General features: G+C 44.6%; 1 protein-coding gene and 1 long non-coding RNA gene across 2 annotated transcripts; both read right to left on the bottom strand.

Moving 5' to 3' along the window:
* Nucleotides 1-9,503: 9,503 nt before the first annotated feature.
* On the bottom strand, nucleotides 9,504-17,526 carry LOC119822862. The gene is made up of 3 exons (XR_005286857.1): nucleotides 14,162-17,526; nucleotides 10,991-11,127; nucleotides 9,504-9,630 (listed from the first exon to the last, which is right to left on the bottom strand). It is a non-coding gene; the product is annotated as an uncharacterized LOC119822862 (long non-coding RNA).
* A 2,009-nt stretch (nucleotides 17,527-19,535) lies between these two features.
* LOC119822861 (alpha-1B-glycoprotein-like) lies at nucleotides 19,536-23,310 on the bottom strand. The gene is made up of 7 exons (XM_038342478.2): nucleotides 23,216-23,310; nucleotides 23,078-23,140; nucleotides 22,094-22,426; nucleotides 21,631-21,924; nucleotides 20,875-21,171; nucleotides 19,807-20,094; nucleotides 19,536-19,678 (listed from the first exon to the last, which is right to left on the bottom strand). Exons 1-7 carry the CDS (start codon nucleotides 23,247-23,249, stop codon nucleotides 19,671-19,673), a joined length of 1,317 nt encoding a protein of 438 aa, XP_038198406.1. The 5' UTR covers nucleotides 23,250-23,310; the 3' UTR covers nucleotides 19,536-19,670.
* Between the last annotated feature and the right edge of the window lie 1,971 nt (nucleotides 23,311-25,281).

The following is a 25,281-nucleotide window of genomic DNA, read 5'->3' as shown; positions in this document are numbered from 1 at the left end:
TGCCTCTGTTAAACACTCACGTGTGCTACTGATCCCCTCCTTGCCACGTGTGCAGTTCACTTCACGCAGGGGTGACAGAAACTCAGTGTGCATCTTTTTCTTAATCCAAGGCTCAAGGTAATTAAACTATTACTCAGAGTCCAAATTACAAAACAAAAGATAGTCCCAGGTAAAAGACATCTGCGTGCCCTCTGTGCTGCCTTTACAACTGTCTAGTGAGTTTAAAATTATTCCGCGATGAAAAGTTTATCAGAACTGCATTGTCTCCCAAATGCCATCTCGGTAAAAACAGGCTTATTGGCAGAGCCTGGAGTGAGTCCACAGGTGAGGTTTACCACTGACCACAGCACGGGGGGGGGGGGGGCCTCTTGCCGGAATCCAGAGGGGAGAGCTCTGAAACCAAGCCCCCTCCCTCGACACCACAGGGAAGGCCTGTGGAAGGTGTGTCTTGTGGGAGGTGGGCAGGTTTAGATGAGGTCATAGACTGGGAGGCCATGATGCCACTGCTATCCTTCTCAAAGGAAGAATTGTTGGCGCTCCATCACCAAGAGAGGCAGACAGGTGTCATCTACCTGTGAGCTCAGAGCAGCTCCTTCGCTGGAAACATAGCAGCACATGATGAAGCCCAACAAACGTCATCCGCTCTGATGTTCCGCTTCACTCGAAGAAACAGGGACAGACAAACTTTATTATAGGTGGTCAGTTAAAGGAACAATACCCTAAAACGAAATTTCAGGTGACCCAGGTAATCTTTCCCCCTATGTATATCCTACTGGTGTGCTCTTGTTTCAGACTCTGACATTTCTGCAGCTGATTTACTTGGGCGGCCTTCTTTGCGACAGTCTAGGGTGGTGCTCTACGGCACTCATGACTGCCCAGTGCTGGAGAATACTGCCCCCACTCACCCCAGTGCTTCTCATCTCAGCCTTTGCTCCTGGCATCCCTTCAACCTCTTGTTTTAGGAACAGTGCAGACTAGGCACAGACTTGCTCATTTTTAAGGGTGGCTAGTCCTCCTGAGCTTCGTACTATTAGAGGTAAAAGATGATCCCTTTACTCTATCAAACCATTATAGGGGAGAAAAGTTCATAACCCACTGACATGATGGATCCTCATTGCTGCCAATGGCATTGCCTCTTGTTTGATTGGCTTTGACCAATTGAGAGGCAAGGTAAAATCTGTGTTAGGTCTCAAACCCAGGGCAAATGCCACTTAACACTTCTTGCTCTACCCCATACTCTAAGCCTCTCCCTCCCAGGGGCTGGGCTTCAGCCAGCCTTCCTCCAGCCTGGTTTCTACATAACTCAGTCATCTGGGCTATGCTGTCTCTTAATCTCTTAGCCTGGGCTGCCTTTCATACTGGGTGGCTTCTTTCTTGCTCTCCCCCCCTCTCAGCTCGCATGGTCTGGTTTAGTTTGACAGTCATGTTCAGCCTGGACTCTTCTCTCTGCCTGCTTTTTCCCTTTTATATCTCCGTACTTTAGGAGTGGTCATGTCCTCCTTTTATTTCATGTTTTTGTTTAATCTGGAGGATGTGTACAGCCAGTCTTTCTCTCTCTGGGACAGAGAAGAACATCTCTTATAAGACGTAGGTGCACCAATATCTCAGAATTACTATAGGGAAACAGTAGTCTTGACTTGTGCAGGAATGAGGATTCTCCTGGATGAATAATAATTCTAAGAGGTAGACCTAGGCCAGTTCCTGACAAACCAAGAGAATTGTCCTTTTGTAGGACAAATAGTAAGAACTTTTTAAAGCAATAGTTCAAGATGTGAAGATTATAACAGAATACATCCTCTCTTTGGGGAATTTTTGTGGGTCCATGTAAGGCTGATGTATTGCCAAGAATCACTGGGTTGTAACGGATAGAAGGGCTGGAGGCAGACACAAGGGGAGAAGAGGTCCACTCCAGACGTCTCAGAACACTGACGAGTAAACCCTGGCCTTAGTGCACAACGGCTGAGAAAAACGAGATTAAATCACTCACCTTTCCTACATTGGTTTTCCCATCCTCCAAGCAGGAATACTACTTGGTACCCCACTCCCAATCTGTTTGCCTCAAAGATTAGTAACTCAGGTGATGTTCTGAGTCTTCTCCTGGGAACAAGAAGTTATTCGGATGTTGTTGTTGATGTTATGAGCAGTCTAGATTCTTGGTCCTGGCTCCATGTTCCAGCTAGTCTGAGTCCTCATCTGTAAATGGATAAAGAGGCATTTATTCTACTGAGAGCTTGGAGGGATTTAGTCAGACACAGCAATTCAGCAGTAGAGAGGAGATCAAAGCAAGGTATTTTGCCGGCTCCTAAGGTGTTCTGGGGTCACATTCTTCTTGTCTCATGTTTCACTCCTGTAATGAACCGTGAGGCCCCTGGACTTAGATGCTGGGTCTTCATCTTGACTCTGCCGTTAGTGTCTTCAGTGAGTGGCATTCCCTTTCAAAAGAGGCTCTGCTATTTTTGGGGGGGGGGGAGGCTGAGAATCTGCTGTGGAGGCAGTAATCCAACAGGAGTATCAGTCATGTTTTGACAAGTGCCATAGGAATTGAAAGGAGCATGCACATTTCCAGAATTATTCCTTCTGCAGCCCACATGTTAGCTTTGTTCTCTTTCTCTCCAAATGTGCCCACTCATGGACGGTCATTACTGAACAAAAGAGCAGACTAGAGGTATTTTTAGGCACAATAAAACGGAGGCCACACAACACTGCTCACCCCAAACTCCTTCAGATGTATCCTTTCTTCTCTTACACACTTCTCTCTCTTTTTGGCTTGCTCAGGCTTCTAATCATTTTTTAAAATATTTCTCATCCCTCAGTCTTTGTGTTAGTCATGTGTTCCTTAAAAGGGTGCTTTTCTCTTGTTCAAGGATACACTTCACTGACATTTCCCAGATTCCTTTGCAGTTAGGTGCAACTACAAGATGAATCTGATGGTGGGATGTGGGTAGAGGGGATGCCTGCTGCTGCTGCTGCTGCTGCTGCTGCTGCTGCTGCTGCTGCTGCTGCTGCTGCTGCTGCTGCTGCTGCTGCTGCTGCTGTTCACAGCATCCTGGGTCAAGTCATCTCTTTTCTACCCTTTGCTGGCTGGATATTAAAGTCCGGGGACCTCTCGACCCAGTCAGTACCTCTGAGCAACAAAAACTAATCTCAACCCTAATTGGAACTTCCACCTTTTGTCTTTTGGGACTTGTGTGTCAGATGGGGCGGGGGAGTGTCTTACATGAGCAGGAAACAAAGTTTCAAATAAGTAAAGAAAATTTTGCGTGGATGAAAATGATCCGTTGTATTTCAGTCTATGCTGCTTCCCCATGTGTCTGTAACAGTCGTAAGCCTTTCATAAACGAATGCAGCCACCCATCCCCATCCTCCCTCAAGGATTTCTCCATGGCTGATCTTTGGTTCTTTTCAATCTACATCTTAATAATAATGAACACCACAGACCTCAGGCTGTTATTTCTATATTTGCAGGCTCGAATCCCATGCAGCAATAAGCAAAGACTCCTTCAATGGCAAAAACAAAAACAAACAAACAAACAAAAAACCTGACCCCTTTAAAAGGAGAAGTAGGCTGCATGATTTATTTTCTGTGACATATATACTATTTTTCATTTGGAAAATAATCATAAACCACTGACTGTATGCTCTGCACTTCTGTAGGCACTAATAATACAACTCTGAGCATCAGGCCCTGCCTTCAACAGCTTTTCATGTGGTCTACTACAATGAATGCATACTTTGAAGTTTAGGACTCAGTAGAAGCCAAATTGGTTGGTGGTGGTGGTAGGGAGAGCTCCCATTTAAAAGGACTTGTGTTTTATCTCCCATGTTTCTAATGGAAACCAAGGGGTATCTAATTTAACTGGGAAATTCTACTAGTCTTCTGCTCTGACTTAACAAATTACTGATATCCTGTGTTACCTTTTACCTCGGTTTCAACTAACATAGGATTATAGCCCAGGAAATTAACTGTTTATACAGGAAAAAGGCTAATGTCGCTAAAATTAGCTTCGGAGAGGAAAATTCTCACCTGGGCACTCTGCTGGAGTCAAAAGCAAGGTCCCCAAAAGAGATTTCTTTTAACCAGACCAGCAAGATGCTAATGCAAATCAAGCCTGCAGGTTAGTTAAGCTACCAAAGCTGTGTTCCCAGCTGCAGGGAAACTTTACAGCCACGCCCCCTCGGAGATGTAAGTATCTTTGCCAGATTCACCAGTGTTTTGTGACTCTGAAAATACACGCTTGATACTATTATTACTGCCTATGGGACTGATAACTTCTCTGTATGCCCATATAAACTGAAAGCTTTGTGGAGATCACCCCCCTTTTTTTTCACCCTTATCCCTTACCCTTTTTAAGCCTTATGTCTTATGCCCTTTTGCTCATCCTCTCCTGAGGAATAAAGAAGCATGCAGGAAAAACAATGTCTAAATCGGTCCGTCTGTTTTATCCCTCACATCCCATTCCCAAGCCAGTTTTCACTTGTCGTAACAGTCCTGTTCTGAACCCTGAGGGAGTGTGGAGGCTGGTACTCCATAGTTCTAGCTAGGAAATCAAGGACACCTTGAATTTTAAAAACCAAGAAGAACTGGACAAGAGGCAGAGGAAGCAGATTTTTACACAAGAGGTGTAATTAAGAAGACGAGGATATAGCTCATCTTTCCCATAGACTGTATTTGGGGTAAGATCTGGTTGGAGGACAGATGCCTGAAGTATTCATGTGGTAGTTATTAAAACTGGCCAGATCCGGCAGAACATGGGTTAAAAGCTGACATGCATCCAACACCATCAGTTTTCGTCTACTCACTAACACCTCATATCACAGCTTACAAGTCACCATATCAACTAGAATTCCTGTACAGAAAGCACAGTATCTGGGGTGAGGAGGCATCAGTATGATGAGCAAGATTTTCTGCACTTGCTCTGGAATGACATCTTTGGCTGCTCCTAGGGCCAGCTCTTCTATACATGAGTTTGCTGCAGCGTTTTCATGAAGGAGAAGCAGAGGACTTAGAGGAATGGAGTGGAAATATTAAAATGATATGTTTCTATATGAAGGAAGAGTTGTTCGTGCTTAAATCGATTTTTAGCATAGTACGGTGATGATGGTGTTCCCATAGATGCTCATATACGTCATTGTGCTTCACGGTACTCACTCCTAAGAGCATTTCATCTTCACACTGCCATCCCGACAGGACCTGCATTTGCTTCTTTTTAGCTACACAGCCCCCTTGCCTGCTAAACTGTAACAACTGTGGTTTAAGTGACTGCATCTGAGCTTCAATGACGAGCCAAAGGGATCTCAGGGTCTTATCATATAGATGAAGCGGCTGGAGTCTACAGACTCGGATAATTGGCCTTTCTTCTTTTGTAAGTGGATAAGCCAAGGCCAGAACCACCATCTAACGGATAGTTTGTAGGACTTTGATCTGTTCTCTTTAAGATCAGGCTTTCTGTTTCCTCACTATCTTCCCCTCACCAGAGCTCCATGTCAGCTCTTAACCCACATTTGTTGAAATAGTCATTAAGAACACAGGCTTGAGTTTCAAAGGAACTCGGGATTCAGTACCTGCATGTTAGTCTACCTGGAAAGTCACTTAGCTTTTCATGTCATCAGGTATTGTGTGTGTGTGTGTGTGTGTGTGTGTGTGTGTGTGCTGTGTATGTAAGAGGACTTTCCTCACTAGCTGTGTGGGAGCCACATGAGTCCGTGGCATGTAGAGTTACAGAAATATGTCAAGGATTGTTACCACTTTGATTATTTTTCAGTTATTTTTGCTTCTATTAGGAAAATATGTAAATATGAAAATATGTAAATGTATTCAAACCACGGAGTTGAACTCTTTGAAAGGTTTAGAAGTACGATTAGGAGGTGCGACCTTGTTGGAGGAAGTGTGGGGGTAGGTTTTGAGGTTTCAAAAGCTCACACCAGACAGAGCTGTTCTCTCTCTTTCAGCCTACAGATCAGGATATAGTTAGTTCTTAGCGACTTCTTCAACACCACACCTGCCTGCCACCATGCCCCCTGCCATGATAATAGACTGAGCCCCTGAAACTGTAAGCAAGCCCCCAGTTAAATGCTTTCCCGGATAAGAGCTGCCTTGGTCATGCCATCTCTTCACAACAGCAGGACACTGACTAAGGCTACTTCTTTCTGCACATCACTCAGAAAGGGACTTCAAGCGTTATATGTGTCCATCTGTAAATTACACACTATGCGCTTCTGAAAGAGACTGAAAAAAAAAATCACCCAGGACACAGTTTTAGCATCCAGAATAGCACATCTCTTAAGAGTCCCTGTATCTGAGACGTTGGGACAGATCTAACGGGAGACCACCAAGTCCAGTGGGAATGGGACTGATGGAACAGGGGACCAAACCGGACTCTCTGAATGTGGCTGATGGTGGAGGAGGACTGAGAAACCAAGGACAACGGCAATGAGCATGAATTCCACATCATGGACGGGCTCACTGTGAGCCTTGTCAGTTTGGTTGCTCACCTTCCTGGACTTAGGGGAAGCTGGGAGGACCTTGGACTTAACATAGTGAAGGGAACCCTGATGGCTCTTTGTCTTGGAGAAGGGTGGAGTGGGGGTATGGGTGGAAGGGAGGGGAGGGAAGGGGGAGGAGGAGGGGAGGAGATGGAAATTTTTAATAAAAAAAATGAGAAAAAAACTTAGAACACACACACACACACACACAAAAGAGTCCCTGTATCTGAATTTGTTATTCTGCACGGCTGAGGACAATTAGGATGACATGTGTAATCCTGGTTTTTAATCAATTGGCTTGAAAATAAAACAATGAACCTTGGTTATCCATATTGCCCCAATATAATCTTACAAAGTTGATCCTTAATGGAGAAAAAAGGTAACAAAGGGGTAGAATCCTAGAAATATCAGTTAAGGTCTTGATCCATTATCATGTGCTTTGAACAAAGGAGAAGGGGCCACAAACTGAAGAATCAAAGAATATGGGTAACCTTCAAAAGTTGGAAGAAACACACACACACACACACACACACACACTTCTTTAATTCTAAAGACATTAAAAAATGCAGTCTTGACAACACCTTTTTATTAGTACAACAATACCCATTTCAGACTACAGGACCATAAAGTAATAAACCAGGAATGCTTTAACCTCTAAATGCTCAGTCATTTGCTACAGCAGCAATAGGAAACGGACATAACAGAACTCTCTGTGTGTTACCAAACAGGCAGCCCATTTAGTTCAGTATTTAAACTTGTAGCTTAGCTGCTAGTCTCCTATCTTCCCTGTTTCCTTGTGCATATTCCATTTTGTGGCACTGTCAAAATCCAGCAGACCGTTTCTGAAGGAGGCAGTACCATTCCCACTCTGGGTTAGCATGCTAATCCTTGGGAAGGCAGACATACTAACAAGAACCTATCCTCTTTTTTTTTTTGAGGTGGTAGTAGTAGACAGTGGAGCTCAAAACTCTAAATTCTGAGATTACAAACTCAGGGTTAACTTTAGCCTCGCTACTTGCCAACTGTATGGACTCAATGGCAGTTGACAAGCCTCTTCAACCTTCAGCTTCTTCACACAAAATGATGTTAATGGTGATACCTATGGAAGAAAATGCAAGGACACTGACTATTTGGGGACTGAAGGGGAGATGCAAGGACTTGTAAAAGTGGTACCACTGTGTGCTCTTGCCAGCAGCAGAAATCCAAAGGTAACCCTTACAGAAGACAGGGAAATGCAATACTAAAAACCCCACTTTCCCAAGCACCCTTGTCTGAAAGAACGACGAAGAACTTGCTTGGGAAACCCTGGCAACAAAAGCAAAGATGTGATATCCACACTCTCGCACAACCACACAGAGGCAGAAGCAGAACCAGAGGAAATTATCTAAGATTAGGTAGTCAGGAAATCTTTCATTTTGACACGTACATTATGTTTACCTTTTGTCATTTACAGGAGAGGCGAGAGAGCAGCCGCTATGACATTCTCTTGTGCAGGGATCTCAGCCATCCCAGAAAGCCTATTCAAGCTGTTGTTGTACTTACCAGGGCTGAGCAATGCTCACTTTCGTGGTGCTCCAAGACTCATCCCAGCTCTGACGATGAGGTCTATTCCTGCTCAGCAGCTGTCTGTTGTTCTTCATCCATCTCCTTCCATAGATACACAGACTTGAGATCACAATCAGCTGAAGGGAACCCGCCCCCCGGGCCATTCCCACTACTCCACAGAAGGTGCAACCATACTCTCCAGCAGGGAACTGATTGGTTCTAGGCCAAGAGACCACTTAAATGTAGAGATAAGTACATTTGTCCCAGTAGACTCCACTTTGATCCCTTTCCTCTTGCTTCCCAGCCTATTCTGGATGAGAAAGTGAGTGTGTGTTCAAGGAATGGAAACCCATGCTCATGTTAAATATTAAAATTTAATATTGTAATTTTGGCCTAAACCCAAACTGAAATTAAAAGGTGCACCTGTTGCAAAAAAAATTAAATAATGTATTTCTGGCTTCAATGAGCATGGTTCTGAATAATTTGTGCCACAGATCTATTTGTGGAAGCAGGGCTGGTACAGGCAGAAAGCAAGTCAGCTTCATAGACCCATATCCTAAACCTGCCTTCTCTTCCATCTGCCTTTGAGCTTCCAGCTTATACTCGCACTACCCCAAATTCTCTGTGCACCAAAGGGCATCTTTTTTGTCACCAAAATTGACTTTGACATGTCTGTGGTGGTTAGAATAGGTATAACCCCCACAGACACACGTGTTTGAATGCATGGGCCATAGGGAGCGGCACTATTGGGTGGTATGACCTTGTTGGAGTAGGTGTGACCTTGTCAGAGAAAACGTGTTTCTGTGGAGGCGGGCTTTGAGGTCTCATATATGGTCAAGCCATGCCCAGTTAGACAGTTCACTTCTTGCTGCCTTCTCTAGCACCATGTCTGCCTGCATGCCACCATGGAGATAGTGAACTAAACCTCTGAAACTGCAAGTCAGCCCCAATTCAATGCTGTCTTTTTTAAGAGTTGTTGTGGTCATGGTGTCTCTTCACAGCAATAGAAATGCTAACTAAGACAGTATCCTATTGGGTTGTTAGGATTTCCATAACGAAATACCATCAAATAATTGATTCAAACAATAGTTTATTTTTTTCTCTCAGAATTCTGGGGGGGGGGGTGGAAGTTCAAGATCAAGGACTGACTCCATTGGAGAGCTCTGGAGGAATATCTGTCCAGCGCTCACCCCCACCTTGCAATAACCATTTCCTCTCTGAGTCTCACATTGTCTTTCATTATCTTACATAGTCTATGTCTGTGCCCAAGTTTCCTATTCTAAGAAGAACATTGGTTTAATGGGGGTTAGAATGCGCTCATTGACTTCATTTTTACATTTACCATTTCTGTACTGGCTTCACCACTACCTGAGCTCCTGTGGAGGGTTATGACTCCAAACTCCGAGGCAGTGAGTGATAAGACACACTTGTCACCGAGGGTGTGGGTGAGAAGACAGGGCTTGCTCCTCTCTGCTCCTCGTTTACTGCTGCCCACCTGCGTTAGCCTGGGCACAGGACAAAATCTGACTGAGCTTCTGAAGTAGCAGAAATCACACCTGCCTTTCCGAGCTAGAACGGTCAGCAAACAGGAAGCAGCGGGACCTGGAGGAATGGAGTCCATAAATGAGGCCGACTAAAGTCTCATGCAATAGCCAACTTTGGTCAGAGCATTAGACAATGTATACTCTGAGTGTTAAGAGGGTCACATGTATAAAGTGTACAATCACAAGGGCAAGCCTCGTGGGGCAGACAAGCTGTACATGGCAAAACCACGTTTTCCCACAGAGGCATATAAACAGATAACACTAGGCAGTTGTAATGAATAATCTGGAATAAATCCACTCCTCTCCGCTACACCTGAGAGAAGCAGGAAAGCACAGTCCAAGAACAACTTCGTATTTCGGAAGACACTGAGGTCACAAGACATTTGTCTTCTTTTCTCGAAGTTTTCTCACAAGCACTCAGAATTCTCCTCACACAAACAGCCGAGACATAGAAAGTCTCAATACTTGGTCCTTCCCTTACCGACTGAGAATATTTCATAGATACAAACTTGTGAAAACCACAAAGACCATCCTCACATCTATCCTTGGAAGCTCATGAGGGAAAAGAAGAAAACAAAGTAGTTCACAAAAACCTGGGGCCCTGCTCAACAGTGCAGTGTTTCCATGTTCACAGAGAACACTTGGACAGAATTTCTTAAACATTTCTCAGGTAAGCAGGGCAATTCTTTATGTGTATTACTTTCTATTAAAAAATGGTAATTGTGTCTTAATTTTCTTATGAATATATGTCTCCTAACACAAAATATAATAGAAAAGACTTGTATAGAGCTTGGGCTGTAACTCCAAGGTGGAGCCCACAAAGACCCTGGGTTTAAACACCAACATTATCAAAATATTTGAATTTATACGGTAGAACATACAATAATATACATTAAGTACTAATGTCATCTCTTACTTATTCTGTTCTAAACTCATCAACGGGCTTTTGTTTTTATGCTTTCTTTTCTTTATTTTTTTTTTTTTTAGGGTGGAAGCATCTAGTGTGTTTTATTTCTCTCTGCTCACCTGCAGCTGCAGCTAGCTCACAGATCTCCCTGTGTACTAGGAAAGGAAGCTGTTCTAGGCACATAAACACAACTGAAGGGCTTATTCTACCTGTACTACCACTGAACCAGTTACTGAGCTCTTCTAGAAAAATCTTCTCTTATCAGGATGTGCCAAAGAAAGGAAGGGAGAAAGTGTTAGCAGGAGAAGGCAGAGCAAAGGCTGCATGCGTGGAAAAGAGTCCTGGAGGACATGTGGATGGAGGAGGATTGTCTGAACAGCACGCAGAATGTGGAGCCTGGGAAAGGAAGACCCAGCTCTCTACATCATGAACATACAGGAGGGCTCCCACCCAGAAAGGGATCTGGAGATCAAGACTGCCTTCAGCAAGGAACTGCTTTGTCAATCTCTACCTGTAAGTCTAGCATTGTTGAGCTGTGTGACACAGGGCTGGAGACAAGTACCCAGGAGCTTGGTCCTGGAGCTTCAGTTGATTGTGTTGAACCAACGTAAGCAAATCAGTGACTGTCTCAGGCTGAGCTTTTGAAATCTGTAAAGATGAATTAGAAAATGCACATAATCCTTCTCAGGTTCTAGTAAGAGAAATTATAGCTTCTCAAGATCTCCCAGAGAGAAAAGAATGGAATGAATGAATGAAGGGCTACAACACAGGGAAGGAGAATGGAATGAATGAATGAAGGACTACACCACAAGGGAAGGGAAAATGGAATGAATGAATGAAGGGCTACACCACAAGGGAAGGGGTTATAAGCACAGAGCAGGGGCATCGCCAAACTTTACTAGGCATTTTCTCCCACTTCTGCTATAATCCTATCACCCATGTGTTCCCTTCCAGCGTCCTGTCAAATTACCATTCACATCAACTGGCTAATTCAGTCTGAAAAGGGAATGGAAAATCCCCACGTCATCTGATGCACTTTACTTTGATGAATGAGGCTGGAGTTGCAGGGAGAGTTAGGAAGCAAAATCTGGCTCTTTGAAACTAATTACTGCATATCTGATTCATTTCCCGCCTTAATGTTGCTTATTTTGTTTTTATTCAAAATATAAAATTACTCCCTGTGTTGGGAGATTAATGGATTTTTCCTCTTTTAGCAACAGATCATTTGTGGTCCCAGGTTATAAATAGGTTAGGATCTGTGACACATTGTTTTCCCTGTTTTCACAGGAGCTCCCCTGAGATTGAACGAGTTGTTATTTTTTTGCAAGTTAGGGACATTAATGTCTAATTATTCACTGACTGTTCTGTTAGAGACCCTGTTCATTGTTGTTTTAGGAAAATGCAATGGTTTGCTTTTGCACCTCATTCCTGGAAAACTATTTATCAATAAACTGGAATTGTCAACATCATCACACAGTTGTGTGATTGATTGCACATTTGATTGTTTTTGTGATTTATTTGTTTAACAAATATGTGCTTATGGTCTGTTTATACTATATAATGGATGGGAGTATTGTGTTTCTTAGGAGCAGCCAGGCTCTGGGTCTGAGAGCAGCAAGGGTATAGAGGCAGGGAGACACACATTCCCCAGCTTGATTTGTTCCAGACTTGGAGCATCTTCATTTGATCATTATGTATTTGCTCACTGACCCAACATTCACTACAGCTGCTAATCACAGTGGGGGTTAATGTGGAGCTTGTGTGAGTGGTGTATACCCATCCATTGATTAGCAATTTCAGCCACGTAGCAATCCCTTTGAGAGCCCCCCTTCCACTCAACTGTGTGATATAGGTGGAGAGAGAAAAACAGCAACAGGGTCTTCTCATAATGTACTGAGAGGGCCCTGGCTTGGTTTACATCTGGGTTTTGCCTCGTTTTAAACTGGGACTTTAGGTTACTGCCTGGCTGTTTACTTTGGAATACACTACTTAACCTCTCTGTGCATTAAATGAGTTACTGAAGCCCAGTGAAGAAAGTAAGACACCCTGCAGGTATTTCCAGCAAAGAGACACTCGATGGTGAGAAATTGTGGCAACGCTTTGGTGGAGATACAGAAGTGAGGGGGAGAAGGGAGCCACTCTGGTTCAGCGAGTGTGGCTCAGTATTTAGGAAAGACATGGGAGGTTTCTGTTGTTGAACTTCTGGAGGGTGGTGCTGCTGTTGCTGCTCTCCAATGATCCCTACAGTAACATCCACTAGAGAATCCGCTTCAACTTCTGCCACTGGCAAAGGCACCAGAAGAAGAAACTCATTGCTCATTTCTTGGACTTCTACAACAAGCCTCAGAGAAGGCAGCTGACACAGCAGTTTGGGAAGTGCAGCTCACAGGCCTTCATACACCTGCATGGTATTATGGAGAACGTTGGTGGGCAGGAGTGAAGCTGTCCATTAGGAGATAATGAATGACCGTAGTGAAGCTAGTTATGAAACTCACCTAATGAATCAAGTTAGTGAAGGCATTAGGACAGTCACCGACACATAGGAAGTAGTTGACATTAGCTATTGTTGCTGTAATGATTCCCAGAAATCAGAGAAGGTCGTGTAACAGGGTGGTAACTGAATTAAATGTATGTTTGAGAAAACTCAGTGAGGATCAAGGGAGAGAAGGAGCATGCATGATTATATGAGAGGCAGGGTGCTCCTAGAAAGGAAATGCTTTATCTGTTTAACAGACATAGGGATGAAGAAGTTCTGTCGACAGACTTATCTAGAATAACTGATGTATAGAATTGAAGAAGGAAGAAACTTCTGGGATGATTCCAAAGTTTGGGCATAGGTGATTGGATAGGGACAGTCTTATTTATAAATATACCGTCAGAGAAAGGATAGAGCTGTCGTGTTGTCAATTGATTCCCAAAGCATAGGGTGTGCTTGCTATCCTGTACTTATGCTTGACTAATACTTATGAATAAATAATTAGTGTACTTTTCTCCTATCATTAAGATTGAAACAGAGATCATCAATCACATTTTTTGGGAGCAAAGACACAGAACTGAGTTTTCTTATGTCCACTGCACTTTTCAGGGACCATATACAAATTTCATATATGCAGCAGCACATTATAGACACAACAGAAACCTCCCCACCCTACAACTACAAGTCACATCCGACAAGCCACACGTCAGACACTTGCTGTTTAAAGAGAGAATGTAGGACACGGGTGTCATAAGGAGATTGTCTCCACACAATGTTACTATGGTTGAGGACCTCTGTAGAGGACATTTTCCATGAAAGAGACAGAGGTCAGTTCCATTCCTTAGAGAAATGTGTGTCATGTGACTGAAAGTCTGCGTTAGGAACATGGCTGTGCTTTCTCAAAAGATGTGCCTCTTCCTGCCAGGATTGTGTGACAGGATCACACTCTTCCGAAGTTTTTGTCAGAATGTTTTCTGTATTTCAGAGAGGAGGTTGCGAAACCCTCTTGACAGTGTCATGGCTACCTCCACAGCAGGAGCCGGAACTTTTGAGATTACTTTTTGAACATCCAAATCTAGTTCCTGAACCAATGAGTGTGTGGGATTATGGAAAGGAGCATGGGTAAGGGGTACTTATACGTACATGGGCGACGTAACGAGAACTGTGTCATGGGAAAACTCCCAGCTGGCACTGGTGACAACTCACCTAAGGTGCACTTTCACTAGAGTTCCAGCTCCACCTCCCATCGTCTCTAACTCTAGCACTGCGCATGCTCAGGGAGCAGGAGACTGGTGACTGGACTCTCCGCTGAGGGGCAGATGACTCCTGTCATTCAGTATTATGTTATAGGCCTGATCATCTCATGCTTGGAGAGTAGACTTCAAGCTCTGCTGTGATTTCAAGCAGCAGTGGTCACATCATGCCTGGAAGATGAAGTTCCAGGCTCCCAGCAACGCTGCTCCGTCTCACCATCTTTCCAAACAGTTTAATACGGTTTTTCCAGGAACGAGGTTTATGCATGTGATTTTGTTTTGTTTTGTTTTTGTGCTCGGAGGTTTTACCCTTATTTTGTACTTGATCTGTCTCTTCTAGTCTCTCATAGTTGAAAGTCTGCTGATATGTAAGTAAAGAAAGTGTGTTTCCTTAGCATCCTCAGATTTTTGTTGGCAAAACATGCGGAGTAAAGGGCTGTGGAGTTGAGCAGCTAACTGTGAGTCATGTCGTGGCCCAAGGGCTTAACACTAAGTTCCAGAATAAAACCAATTTCAAACATCATACCAGCTGAAAAGAAAATATGACTTCTTGGTACTGTCTCTTGGGACTTTGTTAGAATAAAAATGACAAAATGGGATTTCTTGTGTTGTTATTTCCTTGGGTAATTGTACTTATTTGAAGACAGACTTGGTGAAGGGCTGAATACCTACCAGGGCTTAATGGCCTCTTTTTGTCCAGTGTAACTTGGCTCTGGGAAGCAGTGATACAGCTTTTCTCTCCATCAGACACTGTGAAGACTGAGCTTCTTCACATCCCTAATTCAGAAATAGAGCTCTTCTCTGACACACCCAGTCATTTGTTTTACAGGGTTTGGAGCAGAATTAATTAGCTTGAGAAAGCACTGAGACTATGCTAAGTATTATTAATGATACAATTAACTGTTCTTTTCTTCGGAGGATGGGTGGATCCTTGCTCACTTGGTCCATTGCTAAGGATGAACCCCATTTCTTCTGTTTTGTCTCTAACAAGCTCTGCCCAGTGCCCTGGGGATCTGTCCCAAGCCACTCCATGACAAGGTTGTGACCAGAATCTCTCCTGACGTATGGAGAAGGGTCTCAGACTCTTGCCTGATCTGTGGCAGGAGAAATGAATGGGCCCAGATCCACCTCATTAGCAGGGTAGAAAATCTTTGCAAGACACAGGAAAAGTTCATGAGAAATCAGCTAATGTGTGTACCAGGAAATGGATTTGGCACTCTCTCACTTGTTATTACATAATTTGACCTTTATCACAGTCCTATAATATGTAAATCAAGTTGTCACCATTGTATAGAAGACCCACATTATGTTTTTTTTTTTTTAAAAAAAAACCACTCCACTACTGACCAAACGGTTCAGAAGTCACCTTCAGTTTGTTCCTCTTTCAAATCATCGATGCTCATTTCCTGTCACACACATGCTCTCCCTGAACACCATGGCACCCCTGCTTTAAGGTAAAATTTGTCCTGTCAGAGTGTTTCCCAATCCCACACTAACCAGCTTCCACCACAAACCTTCTCTGTGCTGAGGGTGCGGCCCTGTGTAGAACAGCCCATACCTGTTCTGCTCTGTTTCTTCTGGTTCTTTTGTCTTCACAGTAGGACTGAGCATAGTGACATATAACTGCATTCCCAGTAGATTGGATGCGGAGGCAGGAGGATTAGGAAGATCAGGAGTCGAAAGCTACCTTGAAATGTATAGTGACATCTGTCTCAAGACAAAAAACAAAAAGGTCATCCCCCTGGATCCTTTGTGCCTGGATTCCCAGGGTAAATTAAAGCCAGGCTGAGTTAATGAGTTAGAGACTGCCTTAGGCTGCTATGTATTGGGATAGGAAACAGCTTTGCTGCTTGTTAACTCAGCATTTGGAGACACTCACTCAGTGTTTGCTCATCTCTAAACTGGGAATAATGATATTAGGTGAAATGGTTGCTATCTCCTAGAATTCCTGTCTTCTCCTTCACATCTCAGGCTATGTCAGGGGCCAACTACCCCAGAAAGCCTGTGTGACCTATTGTGATATTCTCAAGGAGTTCAAGATGGAGGTCTATGCTCAGCACTGTGAGCTCACTAGAATTCTTGCACTGCATCTCTGGCTATCAGTGCATCTTACTGCACATAACCAAACTATTGATTTTTTATAATATGTGTATATGTGAGCACGGGTGTGTATATGATTGTGTCCTGACAGATCAGAAGACGGCTGTGAGGAGTTTATTCTCTCAACCTCTCATGTAGAGACAGGATGTCTCTTCCTTTAGATCACTCTGTCCTCCAAGCCTGGAGGTGTTCTTTTCTCCTGTCTCCCCTCTATCTCACTGTGGGAACACTGGGATTACAGATGCCTGCCACCACATCCTTCTTAGTTATTCATTTTATTATGGACTCTGGGTTTTGACTGAGGTGGTCTTGCTCGTGGGTTAAGAGCTTTTACTCACTAAACCATTTGTCTGGCCTTAGACTGAATATTGTTTAAGAACAGAAACTATGTCTTGTTCATCTTTGCTGTTTCCACTAACCAAATTGGCCACTGAATTATGCTCCTGAACTTCTAATTAAAACTTGTTGCAAAAAAATAAATAATGGAATGATTCTTCAGCTTTGAAGCATGAGCCAGTATTTTCGTATGCATGTGAGAGGTGAAGGAGAAGGAAAGGGCCCTCTGAACAAAGGCACTGAAGGAGCAGGGGTCACAGGGAGGCATGGAGTGTTTCTGAGTTATCCTGGGGACCAGAGCAGCAAGGGACTGCTGGTGTACAAGGCAGGGGGCAGGGTAGTTTTGAGCTGAGGGCCACTTCTGCTTCAGGGATCAGCCTTTCAGGCTTTATTCTCAGGCTCCACTGAGGCTTGAAGGGAACAAAAGATTGGCTCAGCTCTGAAGATGTTTTGTTGTTTTGGTTTGCTCTAGTTGAGTTACTTCAGATAATGCATTGATTTGGACACACTCTGATGACACCCATCAGTGCTTATTCACAAAAAAAAAATGAAAACACAGTCAAAACTCTTTAATGTATCATTTTTCTAACCTACTGCCAGGGTGGGGATAGACCTTTCCAAGATAAAATAGGCATGACCAGCACTCCAGGCTGCATGCACATATCTGCTAGAAGTGGGCAGAGTGCCTGGAAAGTAAGAGGCAGCCAGACAAAGGAGAGCAAGAGAAAGAGATCTTGAGAAATGTGCAATCAGGGCCAGGCCTCCACCTTTGTGCCCTTAGGATCCAATTCTGAGCCTACTTCCTTTAGGGACACTGAATTCCAGGCTAGTGTGGGAAGTCCTTCTGAACACATGTTGCTTTTATTGGTTAATGAATAAAGCTGTTTCTTAGCAGAATAGAGCAAGGAATTCCATGCAGATAGAGGAGGAAAGAGGGTGGAGTCAGGAAGATACCAGGGAGATGCCAGGGAGATGTCATTTAGCCATTGGAGGAGACAGATGCTAGAACTTTGCCTGATAAACCACAGCCATGTGGCGATACACAGATGAATAGAAATGGGTTAATTTAAGATATAAGAGCTAGCCAACAATATCACTTAAGTGATTTAAATAGTATAGTTTCTGAGTGAATATTTCAGGTCTGGGCCACTGGAAAATGAACAAGCAGCCTCTGACTACAGATTGGCACACTAACATATGCCAGCTAAATCCACATACAAACTGATAGAGTTTGCAAAGCAATTCTAGACACACACATAAAAAAACCCAAAGTTTAGTTGTATTTTTTTTTCAGATGGACTCTGTTTGCTCATGGTGAGCAGGGACACCGTGGCTCCTTTGAGAGAGATATAGTAAAAACTGAGTGGCTTCTTTAAGAACAGTGGTTTCATGGTTTACTGGCACAAATGGCTTTGACTCTTTCAGGAGGTCCAGCTACAGAGCATTTAAATGGTGTTTGTGAGCAGAGAGCTGCAATTTTCTTAATGGCATCATAGACCCACTATGTGCCAGAAAATGGGGCTGTGAGCATGCCTCCATGTTGGACAGGGCAGAGCTAACAGGCAGGAGTTAGTACTAGTCATGCCTGCTTAGTATTTAAAAAGAAAAAGAAAAAAAAGCACTCTTGATCAGAAAATAATTACATATATGCAGTAAAGACAGATTCAGACAGAAATAAACCTCTGAATGAGTCACAGTGTGTTCTAAAAAATGTATGTAGGCTTGGAAGAGATTAAAAAGAGTATAGAGAGTTATTAAAATAAATGAAATCATTTTTTTAAAAAAAACAGTCTTTAAAGAGACAGAGTTCAGACAGTCATAGATTAAAGGAGTAAAGAAAAATAAGCTACATAAAGACGGAATATACAAGCCAGGCAGTGGTGGCACACGCCTTTAATCCCAGCACTTGGGAGGCAGAGGCAGGTGGATCTCTTTCCTAGATACTTGATGTTATGCTTTATGAACTGGGTATGCAAGACCCATAGAAAAAATGACTGCTGAACTTGCCTAAAGGTGAGGTTCCTGCTTCATGAAAGACTCTTGCCAGACATTCTGCAGGAAACAGAAGAAAGTGACTGACAAACTGCCAATATAGGTGGAACTGTCTTTGAAATTTCTTGCTTCATGGAAAAGTTTGCTGTATACTATGGGACTGTAGGCTGAAGATGAATGCCCCAATGTTATAGAAGAACTTTAGGTGACTATCCATGCAGTGAAATGTCTCTGTCAATTCTTGAGTTTTGGAAGTTGCTTACAATACACTTCCTGTTTATTTAGGCAATACTATATCCTTCTGGGGTCTTTAAAGGAGTTGAATAGATAGTTATAAGCATAGTTTTCCTTAGTTAAAATAAAAGATAAAGTATTCTAACTGTGATTCTTGCTTGATACCTTGTTTTGTTATATGAAATTGTATTATGTCAAAGTTAAAAATCTTTCTTTTATTTAAACAGAAAAGGGAAAATGGTATGGGAAGTCCTTCTGAATTTGCATTGCTTTTATTGATTAATGAATAAAGCTGTTTTGGCCAGTGGCTTAGCAGAATAGAGCAAGGCGGGAATTCCAAGCAGATAAAGCAGGAAAGAAGGCAGAGTCAGAGAGATGCCATGTAGCCACTGGAGGAGACAGATGCCAGAACTTTGCCTGGTAAATCATAGTCATGCAGCGATACACAGATTTTAGAAATGGGTTAATTTAAGATATAAGAGCTACCCAACAATACACTTAAGTGATTGGTCAAGTAGTAATTTAATTAATATAGTTTCTAACTGATTATTTCGGGTCTAGGCAGCTGTAAAATGAACAAGCAGCTTCTGACTACTCCAGGCCTAGAATAACAGCCCCCTCCCCCAGGCACGCTAGACCCACAAGTGGAAGACACACACTTTAAGTAAACTCTTGCTTGACCTTTAATAAGTACAGGGTGATTGAGGGAAATGCATCTCGCAGTGGGAAGGAAGCATAGGAGTTCTGCCCATCTTCACCTCTTTCCAAGAATACCATTGTGTCCTGTGTCTGCAGCTACATCACCTTTCTAGACAAAGAAATGGATGAATTGATGCAGCACATTGCCACAGGGATTTTACATACTAGCTTGGATTACACAGTGAACCAGTGCCCAGCCCAGACAAGACTAAGAGGCAAAACCCAACAAAGTCATACCTTCTACTATGAGCTCCACAGGGTTGCTGGGTTCTGAGTGGAAGGGATCAGGATTCCAGGAGGTATAGCGGCAGGTGTAGTTGCCTGTATGTCGGGGACCCACTAAGGGTAGCCCCAGGTCACTCCAGGAGCTTGTTATTTTGTATATCCTGTAGGGGACAATTTTGCCACCACGCAGCAGCTCCATGATGACCCCAGGCACCTTGCTCTGGCAGCGTAGAACAACATCACTGCCAGCAGGTACTTTACCTGTCCATAGTGCCTGGAGCTTTGGTGGTGGTGGTGGCCCTGGTTGGGGGAAGGTGTGAGGGAAGATAATCAGTTTGGGGCATTTCTTGTCAGGCCCCATGGTGACTTTATTCTGGCTACTTTGTTTGCACCGCCCACTCTGGTTCAGGCAGCTCCCTCTGTTGCCTCGCTCCTTGGATACCCATTTGTATCTCTTCCAGGTGTGCAACTCCCAGCATCACAAGCACTATGAGATCTGCCAGGCTTTAGCCTATCCCAGGGCTTCACTGACTCCCCAGATATATGAAGAAACCTTTCAGGATACTGCTTCTGGCGGAAGCACAGTTCAAAGGTCTGGGGTCAAACTTAAGCCTGCCTGGAAGCTCTGTGTGGTCTCTCTGCCTGAATGACCTCTGACCCAAGGAGACCTCGATGAGGAAATCAGAGGAAAAAATAGACCCCAGGGACTCCAGGGCTTTGGAAAATTACACATTAGCTCAAACTGTGGGGCCAGGCAGTGGCTGCTTCTGAGTGGAGCTGACCTACTTGCAGCACAGGGAAACTAAAGCAGAGCAGAGTGCATCTGAACAAGAACAGCTCGAACCCTAACCCTCTTGAACACGGTTTTGCCTGCCCACTTCTAGTTCCAACTCCGGGGGAAGAAAGACCAGAGTTCCATGCCTTATCTGAGGGAGGCAACTTCAAGGACCTCAAAGTCCTAAGCCTCGTTAAGGCGCAGCATAAAAAGAATGGCCCCTCATAGGATCACAGCCCAGGAATCCGATCCCTTATCGGAGCACCCCATGGGACTTCCTAACCACGTGGCTATGCTCAGCTCACCGTTCACAGTCAGCTCCACGAACTCGCTGGTAGCGGAGCCTGAGAAGGGCGGGGCTAGTTCCATGTAGATGCAGCTGTAGTCGGCAGAGTCTTCTACTGAGACGTTGTGCAGCTGAAAGACAGCTTCATTGCCAGTTGTCTTCAGCGTCCGCAGCAGGATGCTCTCGTCCGGGTCTTCACGGTGCAGGCCAAAGCGCAGGCCAGCCTTAGGGGCGGTACATCGAAACTGCACCATCGAATCAGGCTCAATGGTCTGATTCGATGGCTCGGCAGTGAGCTCTGGTGCCGGCAGTGTCTCTGCAGAGGATCAGACACATTGACCCAGTTTGAAGGCACAGCAAGGGACCCATGCGTGGTCCAGCCTGTGATGTGGCTGAGTCTTTTGCCTAAAGTGACCTCCCATCCTCCTTTCTTGTCTGCTTTTGAAGGACAGCCAGGATGATACTTAATATTGTGCCACTGCCTCAGGCTCGTAGCCTTGGCAAACCCTGGGCGGGCAGTTGAATTCTTTCTAGGATACTCTGACATGAGGCATCCCATCAAGATCTGAGCCTGGCTTTTGTGGTGATCCAGTTCTTTGCAGATCTCAAGGTTGCTGTATTAATTGTCCTATTTGAGGCTTGGGAAACTGCGGCTAACTGGATAATTTGTTCCCGTTTGGGGATTCTGTCTTAAAGTACCTATCCTGCTCGCTTCTGACTACCCCTCGCGCCTTACCACCTGCTCTGGATCTGCAGTCCCCCCCGTGAGGCTCACCATCACTCCACATTAGCTCTACGGGCTCACTGTCTTTGGACCAAGCTGTATTGCTGTGTAGGCGGTAGCGACAGGTGAATGGGCTCTGGTCCCCCAGATCCGATCGTTTCAGATAGAACTTGATCTGCTCTGGGCTGGTGCTGATGAAGGGAAGGTTCAGCTGGTGCTCGCCCTGCCTCAGCTGGAATTCAACATCCATCAGTGGAGCCTCACAGACAAGGGTCCTGTGGACCTTCTTAAGTAGGATCACCGTGAAACTTCCGGAAGAGGTCAGCATCGGTGGAGGTGGTATGACTGCAAGGCAGGGAAGATCCTGAGGCAGGAATCTAGGGCACTCGGTTTTGTAGGGTCCCACGAAGAACTGCCCTCTGTCTGGCCCCAAACCCCCAGGGATAGCTTGTCTTCGGACACGATGCATCAGCTCTTTACATCCAGCTTTTTAGTGTTGGGAACGAGCACTCACCATACTCCTTGATAGTCACAGTGTCACTGGGTGCAGAGGGCACAGCTGATGTGTGGATTAGGTAGCTGCAGCTGTAGTTGCCCGGTTTGTGGACTAGGAAGGTGGCCCGTTCCTTGCCACCTTTCCTGGCTTTAGCTGTCCCCAGGAAACCATCGGGTCCAGCTAGTTCCAGGAAACCATTGGTTTCAGCTACTTCCGGGAAACCAACATCTCCTTCCCGCTTCAGCAGGAAGGCTACATCTGGCAGTGGCGCCTGGCACATCAGGAATGTGCTCAGGCCAGGTGTGATCCAGGACACGGGCTCAGCAGAAAGCCAGGGTCTAGGCAAGGGCTCTGTGGAGCGGGGAGAGCAGGGTCAGGGCGTGCTTCAGTCTCACTCAGGAAGCAGAAAGGGTATGAACTCCAGACTCAGAAAATAGAAGGGAGGCAGGGATGGGATGGGGGTGAAAGCTGGAGACAGGGAGCAGAACACTACTCTGTGCCAGACCTGTCCCCAGCACTCTACAGGACTTATTCATAAGCCTCTGAGGACAGCATAAACATTCCCACTTAACAGATGAGCAAGCATGGATAGAGGCTCCTCCATATACTCCTTCCCACTGTCTTCTTACCCCATTAAGATCCTGTCTATCCGTCCCTGTCACCTCCACGAGATTGCTCATCTCCATACATCCACCAAAGTGATCCAAGCCTTACTGAATTTGGTAGAGGTCCCTATTGTTACTTGCAATTGCTCCCAGTGGGAACAGGTCTGACATGGGAGGTAGGTCAACATGGACAAGCTACTGGAACATCCCATTTCTGAGCAGCTGGTGGTTTTTGGTAGCCTCATGGCCTTACAAGTCAGAGTCAGGTTTGCCCAGATTTCTAGCAGGGACCCAGTGTCTGCCCATAGAATAGGTTAACTGGTGGTGTCTGGAGTGCAAAGGAGCCAGGTTTAGCATGCTGCTGTTAGGAAAGGGGTTTCCCACAACCCATGCTCACTGTTTCCTGTGTTGTCCTTCAACACGTTGGTGGCTGCATCAATTGCTGGACCTAGAATGAAGCCTGTAGGAACAGAGTCTGTGAGTTTCCGTCCATACCACACCTGCCCCAGGGGTTCCAGGCCCCAGGACATCTTACCCAGGAGAAGCAGCCCAGCTGCCACCAGAGACATGGCTGGGCCCTCAGTCCAGCTGGAGTGTCTGCAGGGAGCACCTGCAGCGGCGAATTAATCTGCGGGGTCGACCTTGCACTTTGTTTGCCCTTCCTGGAAAGTAGGGGCAGAGAGACAGCTGCTTGGCATGGGGACAAGGAGGATTCAGCAATAGTGCTAATCAATAATAATGTGTAAAGTTTCAAGCCTAACAGATACTAACAGTAAAAAAATCTTCTCTTCTTCAGATTAAAAAAAAAAACCACAAAGCAAAACAATATGTTAGACTCAATAAAATGACCATATATTTCTTAAAGCAAGAGAGTCCTTCACTCTAGGCCAGTATGGGCTACACTGTGAGCCAGACCCGATTTAAAAAAGAGCAAGAAACAGAACAAAACCCAGGAATACATAAGCCCATTTTGGTATCCAGAAATTATCCTCGATCGTTTAAACTATTGTGTAGAAGTTTGGGGGTCACAGTCACCCTGTGTTTTCCTCCTCATATACCTGTGGCTCCTTCAATGGGAACTTCTTTCCCTTTGGGAACAGCAGGAAGGGGATGTCGGCATTTCCTGTCTCTCTCTCTCTCAATTCCCACTGCCTTTCCAGCAAAGAAAGAATTCTTTATCTCACAGATGACACAGGAGTTTGACTTCCACAATCTCTCAAACTGTTCACACTCTAGGGCCCATGAAATCAACAAAGGCTGAGAGTACAATGAATTAAAATGAAGAAAACAAACATTAATTTTGAAAATTTTTATATTTTTTGCTTGTCTCACTATGTTTGTATGTGTGAACTCATGAGTGTTTATATTTGTTGAGTGACAAATATTTATTGTGGTTCTTGGTCAATATTTCCAGGCATTTGTTTGTGTCCACTGACTGCGAGCTTCACAGGCCTCTGCTCCTGGACACATTTCCTCGAGAGAGCCCATGGTTTCTCTGGTCTTTCATAGGGTCCTTCCCTAGTGAGCTGGAACCAGGAAAGAGTTTCAGCATGCAGCAGAATGAGGAATGAGGCCTTGCTTTTCATGTTGGCTACAAAGAATCCTGTCCTGACTAGAGTCAGGGGTGGGGACAAGCTAGAGCTGAGTGTGCTAAGTCACCAGCCATGTGGCCACTCTCAGCCAAAGAATAAATCCTCCTTTATTACTTCGGAAGGTTCTAGAGAGGCTGGCAGTCCTTGCTGCTCTGTAGACGTCACGTCACTAGGGGGGCAGAGTGGAAATAAGACTTGGGAAGGAACTCATGTAAGGCCTACTCCTTGTCAGTGGGCCCTTATGGTTCTCCACAAAACCTCCATCAGGAAACTGACAGTGTATCTCCTAGCTGGCCACGGCTTCCTACTTCAGTGGGCTCTCCACTGAGAAGAAAATGAGAAGAAGGCCATCATTACAGCACTTAGACACAGCAGCCCCCATGGACACAACTGAAGAAGGCTTCATTCTGCACGCCCTACTGTCCAGAAATCTCTTGTTGAATCTGTATGCTGATAGCTAATGGAGAGTTGAGACAGGGAGGGGTGGACTCACACCCATTTCAGGGGGTTTCTAAGCTGTGCTCCCATTCCATGGTGCTCTAATCTGGTGCCTTGAGACAGGACTGAAGGCCCTGCATCTTGAGATGTTTCTTTCTAATGACTTTTGTCCTGTATCTATTTTTAAAGCTACCCATTTCTTCCTCTCTGGTTTCTAATAGCTCACCTCAGATCCTCCTATTCATTTTCTAGAATTATCAAGTATGACACACACCACACTTGACTTAAAATATGCCCTTATCTCGCGAGGACCACGTCATTCCCTAGCACACCCAGAGAGAAACAATCAAAATTGGAATTCAAAGAAAATTGTGGACACGTTTTTTTTCTGCACAGTGTCCATTCCTCTTTTCATTTTAACGAAAATTAAATTAGAGAACCTGCTGTGTAAGGAGCCAGACCTAGACTCTGACAAACATGTGTCACCATGAATTTTCCATCACTGTGCATGGATTTGTCCCCAGTCTCCTTTCTTGCCGTCAATACACAAGAAACAAGTTGGAAAAATGTT

This window comes from Arvicola amphibius, chromosome 9 (assembly GCF_903992535.2).
Source record: "Arvicola amphibius chromosome 9, mArvAmp1.2, whole genome shotgun sequence".
Classification (NCBI taxonomy): Eukaryota; Metazoa; Chordata; class Mammalia; order Rodentia; family Cricetidae; genus Arvicola; species Arvicola amphibius.
This window is presented reverse-complemented; position numbering and strand designations above follow the sequence as displayed.